At 41.9% G+C, this 5,500-nt stretch overlaps 1 protein-coding gene across 2 annotated transcripts; it reads left to right on the top strand.

The window, feature by feature from the left end:
- The first annotated feature begins 2,603 nt into the window (after positions 1–2,603).
- On the top strand, positions 2,604–4,863 carry LOC106745125 (methyl-CpG-binding domain protein 3). Of its 2 annotated transcripts, XM_014620410.1 has the most exons (5): positions 2,604–3,112; positions 3,308–3,446; positions 3,696–3,749; positions 4,298–4,543; positions 4,646–4,863. In XM_014620410.1, the coding sequence occupies exons 1-5, from the start codon at positions 2,982–2,984 to the stop codon at positions 4,742–4,744; spliced, it is 669 nt and encodes a 222-aa protein (XP_014475896.1). In that variant the 5' UTR covers positions 2,604–2,981; the 3' UTR covers positions 4,745–4,863. The 2 variants fall into 2 exon arrangements, with proteins under 2 accessions (XP_014475896.1, XP_014475897.1); XM_014620411.1 differs by lacking the exon at positions 3,696–3,749.
- Positions 4,864–5,500: the final 637 nt, after the last annotated feature.

Raw genomic sequence — 5,500 nt, 5'->3', positions numbered from 1 at the left:
TCGTGACCCTAGGCTTATATAAAAGAAAAAAAAATCATAAGGAAAAAAAAAGTACCATCGTGCAAAAGCGGTCGGGCGCGATCGAGCATGCACCCGCGCGTCTGTATCCGCTGCAGATCGACGAGAAGACAAAAGAATAAGAGAGAGAGAGAGAGAGAAAGAGAGAGAGAGAGAGAGAGAGAGAGAGGGGGAGAGAGAGAGAAATAAGGAGAAGAAACGGCGAGACACTTGACTCTTTAAAACGCTGCCGCTCTCTTCGGTGCGGCGACGAAGACGGAGGTGCGTCTTGGATTTAGGGTAGCTAGCGCCATTATTATTCGAAACCGTATGGTGAAAGCGGGTGATGCGTAATGGAGATTTATATTTTGTTACAGGAAGGCACATACACGTTGACACCGCTGTGATCGTCCGAAATTCAAAAATGCCATATATACTGCCGCGATTCAAAACGATAGACAAGAGCGAGTAAGAGAGATAAAATAAATTGAGAGAAAACGGGAGAAACAGAAACCGGGGGAAACTTGGCGCGACACACACGGGGGGAATCACGACATAAGAGACGCGGTCGGAGAGAACGCCACGCGCTTTTTACGCCACGCACTTTTACGCACGCACGTACGCACGACGACGAACGAAACGAACCGTACGACGGAACGCACGTAACACACGCACGCACGCACGCACGCGATTTTGGACGAGCACAGCTCCGGATCATATAGACCAATAGTAACAACGATACCTCAAGAAGACTCAATAGTTAATTATCTCTAAACTCAATCGACTTGTACAGAATCGAGATATTCTTTTACAGCGAAGTAACGTACACTCTCACACATAGACATACACGCATACACACACACACACACGCACCGTGGACAAAAAGAAAAAAAAAACGTGAAAAGAAGAAGAAAAAAAGTAACAGAAAACTGCGCGCGACGAAAAGATCGCCACAAATCGCGACGATTGATTGTGCCCCATTTTCCGTATTTTTTCCTCCTCTTCCCCCCATCCAAGTCCCATATCCATCCGACAATTCCCCCCTCCCCCCTCCCGTAATAATCGTGTACCGTCGTGTACACGTCGAACTGCGTCTCCGTGCTCGCATTTTGCACTCCGCGAAAGCGTACGAAAGCCGTGGGTGAGAAAATAATACGTTCGTAATAAACGGAAGACGAGACAGCGTTAATCTTTTTCCAAGCACTGTTCAAGTTGTTCCTATAGCTACGCGAAAAAAAAAATTGTTTCTTTCGGCAATTAAATCCTCTATATCTATATATAAAAGGATCTATTTCAACGTGATTATTTTCGCCAGCCCGTTTCCCCGATCCCGCAAGTCGTGTGTTGTTTGAACGTAACTCGGCATTCGGACCTAGATAACATTAAGACGTCCTAAGGACGTCTTTAAATAATATGACGTCTAAAAGATGTCTTTTAGACATACGTGTTGTTTGGGGAAACCTCGTAACTTCTCAATTGACAGTCGAAATCCGACTTAGCTGAAATCTGAAATTTTTCCTTTCTTTTTTGTTAGAAATTATCGATTATCTCTTCGATATTTTCAAGTTACGTTGATCCTCATGTCGATAGCTTTTGTTATTACATATATTGTGTAACGAAATTGTAGGATTACTTTTCTCGATTGCAAATAGATGAAATTCAACTGGCTGAAACTTAGGAAATAATAATGCTAACAAGGTGCTTCAAGAAGTATTTTACTGCCTGAAGTTTCTATTTTTCTTAAACATATTTATAGATATAATGTCCAATTATATTCTACGATGTTATTTGAATATATATCAAGAAATGTAAAATGTAAAAATGTTTAACGAAGCTTGAGTTGCATTGTGGTACGAAAAATTGTATTAAATTGACGTACATACCGTTTGAAAGTGCGGACTTTTTAATTTGTGTATTCACAGATTGCGGTATGATTTTTATTTGCCATGTTACTCAATGTTAAAGTAAAAATAGCGTTTTGCCTTTGATCAGTCACACAGCCAAAAAAGAATTACTGTGTGACATTCGTTTACAAATGAATGTGAAGCTTAAAGTTTATTCTTCGAGACGCATTTTCCATATTTTTATGTACGAGTGAATTTTCATCGTAAAAACATCTGAAAATAGAAGTTTTTTAGAAAAAATAAAAAGAAATGAAATCGTTTTTTATTTAACTCGTTATATTTCGATGAAGAACAGTGACAAATATTAATGTTTCTAAATACTGGGGATTTTAAACCAAAAAATGCTTTTACGGAGCACTTCGTTATTTTTACTAAAATTACAGTTCGTTGAACTTGATCTATTTTTCAGTACAGAACGAGAGTGTGTCTGACCTATTGTTGAATTGTACTACTTGGGAAATTAAAGTGCGTTTAAGTTATCGTCGAGTTGTACTACTTCGATTTTTCACATAAGTTAGTGGCGGTTCGTAGCGGAGGTTTCAGAACTAATGATCGTATAGTAGAGACTCGAACCATTTCAGTCGAGGCCGAATCCTTTTGAAAACGAACTTCTCTTCAGCATCCTCAGATGGCGTCAGGTAGTCCATCGGCAAATTCCTGCTTTGTACTTTCATCTGTATAATTATTAGACTTATGGATCGATTATGTATCTGTCAATTTCGTTTATAATTTTGTATATATATACTTTTTTATTTGTTATAATTGTATGCTGTGTATTTTTACCTGAGTTAGTTGCGCGTATGTTTTTATCAACAGTTTTATCAATAATAAAGCAGACTTTTCGTATATTCAGCAACACGGAGAAATTTCTCTGTGATTCTTTCCGGCTAATTTTGAAGCAGGCGAAAATTAGTAAAACGGTCCCGCAGTTTTCGTCAATTTCGGAACTCATTGCGGAGAGAGAGAGCGCTGCGATCTTCCCGTCGATGAGTTTATATCGGACTGTCAAATCGTGACGAGCGGGTCGTACGAGGAAGTAAATACAATTTGCGAATACAGTGAAAAGACACACTTTCCAGGATGAATATGTCAGTGGAGAAAAGAAAATGCCCGTCGGCTTTGCCGATCAATTGGCCGCCGCGAGAGGAGCCGTCGAGGAAGAGCCAGAACCAGTTGGCGTCATCGGGGAAGGTCGATGTTTATTTTTACAGGTACGTTCAATAAAAATGATCTCGGGGGAGCTTCGTGTCGCGTTGTGTGGGACCGTTCGATCGATAATTTTCATACACCTTCGTAAATTCGAGGAAATCCCCGCGGTCCGGCGTAGTTCAGGACGCGGGAATGATCATAACCTCTATGTCGAGCGAGCTAACCTCTAAACTGACGACGCTCTGTCTTTGTTTCAGCCGAGGGAGAAACGACGCGACGTTAGTACCACCGATCAGGCAAACCGCGTCGATTTTCAAGCAACCGGTGACCATCTACAAGATGCAGGATGGGAAGGTGAAGGACATGAAGCAAAGCAGTCAGGATAAACCGAAGCAGGTTAGTTCGCGCGTCGGTCTCAATTGATCCGAGTATAATCCGAGCTGTCATGATCAATGTCTTGTCAATAAATCGATACTTACCGCACTGTACTGTATCCCACGCTGTTCTCACGACACTGTTAAACGACACCCCAGTAGTGTTGCGCACGTACAGCCCATATAAATACACCTATAGGTATACCCTACAATTCTAATGTTACCTGCCCTTGTAAATTCACGTGATACAACTGTCAAATCATTGCTTTAGGAAGGAAGCGATAAAACCGATGGCAAATATGGTTCCCAAGATAAGCCTAAGCAGGTAACTCCACCCATGCTCATCATGACATCGTCAATAATTTGTGTTTCTTCTGTTATATGTTTTTCTTTGTAGTAATGTGATGTGTGTTAACGATGTTGACATGCCATCGTGTATTAATATTTAAAGGACACATGAAGAGAGCGGGACTTTGTAATTATCATCATCCTGGTTTTTGTTTCAACTCGATTATAAGTTACTTTATGTGTTATTATTATTAGAAAATTGGTTATCATGTATATATACGTGGTATTAGAAAGTGTGAAAGTTATGTGGTATTAGAAAATTGGTTGTCATGTACATATACGTGTACTGCAAGAACGAATCTCTCAATTTGATTTTTGATATAATTTCTTACATATTATACATAGATATGACCATTTGTGTGCTTTCTCTTACTTCCTCTCTATCTGTCTCTCTATCTATTTCTCTATCTTCCTCTCTTTCTCTCTCTCTCTCTCTTTTTTGGCTTGCATCGTTTAATTAGTAGATTAGCGTGTGCAAACCACTCGATTGGCAATGTATCATTAACCAACGTTGAGACTTTTCAGCTGTTCTGGGAGAAACGTTTAGAGAGATTGCGGGCCTGCGATCCCAACGGCTACGAATTCGACGCGATGGACCTGCCGAAGAACTTGAAGCCGGTAGGACCGAATATCACGGAAGAGACCCTACTGCAGAGCGTGGCCACTGCGTTGCACGTCTCCACTAATGCAGTCACGGGACAAACGGGCCCGAAAGCAGCTTTGGAGAAGAACCCCGGCGTGTTTCTTAATCCGGAGCAGCCACTTGTACAGGTATAATCGAATGGTTGAGCGAATTGGCACGAGAAGCGCGATTTATTGCAGGAGCAATCTTGTATTATGGCTGACGAGTGATGCCGTCCTTTTGTTTCTCAGGCAGTCTCGATAGCGGACGAGGATCTCAAGAGGCAAGAGGAACGAGTGGCTATCGCAAGGAAAAAACTGCAAGACGCTTTACGTGCTTTTCAGACCTAAACTGTGTGCTAGCATTATACCCGCTATCATTCATCCTCATCCCTTAATTTCTAATTTAGTTAAGTCCGTTATAAATTATGTCGCATCACCTTTTGTAATAAATGTTTTTGTAAAGAAAAGGCAAGACCGACCGGGCCGGTCATTTTTCACAAAGCGTGAGCCGCACGGCACTGACCGTTAGAGCGAAGATCAATGAAGTTTCGTGACATCTGTTAGGTATATTCGGATCTTAAGTGTATTCTGAAGGCAAGATACTCTGAGTAGCAAGATTTTTGGGCAAAAACGGTCAGTTCCGAATATAAGCTCAGACATTATCATTGTTCTTCTCAGCGTTTCGGGAATCACCAATATTTTTGTCCAACGTTTTTTCCCATCGTTTTCTAGCTTCATAGCTAGGAAAATCCAACCCAACGAACGGAAATATCGGATTTCCCGATGTAGGTAAATAACCGAGAAAAATAACAAAGCACGTTCGTGATGTCACGCCGAAAAACAGCATTAGTTATGCTCCTCATGCTGGGAGGACCGACTCGACATAATCACGTCGACGACGAGAAAGCCTCGTCGACGTGACTCGCCGAATTCTTCGTTCACCAACGCCGGCAGCGGACAACAACAGCCGAGGTTGCTCTCGCCGACGATGAATCGTCCACATTAATTATGCAAATCGGCCACGCACCCCGCGACGACGGCTCGCGCGGGGAATCGACCGGCCTTGAAATATCGCCTCGACTTCGAGTGCGCGCCATCGTCGCG

The sequence above is a fragment of the Dinoponera quadriceps genome, unplaced genomic scaffold (genome assembly GCF_001313825.1).
Source record: "Dinoponera quadriceps isolate SergipeBrazil2010 unplaced genomic scaffold, ASM131382v1 scaffold1425, whole genome shotgun sequence".
Classification (NCBI taxonomy): domain Eukaryota; kingdom Metazoa; phylum Arthropoda; class Insecta; order Hymenoptera; family Formicidae; genus Dinoponera; species Dinoponera quadriceps.
The sequence above is the reverse complement of the archived record's forward strand: the minus strand, read 5'-3'. Positions and strand labels throughout refer to the sequence as shown.

Excerpts from the sequence above, each read along its gene's own strand:
- LOC106745125 (XM_014620410.1), top strand. The coding sequence starts at position 2,982 with ATGAATATGTCAGTGGAGAAAAGAAAATGCCCGTCGGCTTTGCCGATC. Across the intron at positions 3,750-4,297 it reads CCCAAGATAAGCCTAAGCAG|CTGTTCTGGGAGAAACGTTT; the intron begins GTAACTCCACCC and ends GAGACTTTTCAG. Across the intron at positions 4,544-4,645 it reads CGGAGCAGCCACTTGTACAG|GCAGTCTCGATAGCGGACGA; the intron begins GTATAATCGAAT and ends TTTGTTTCTCAG.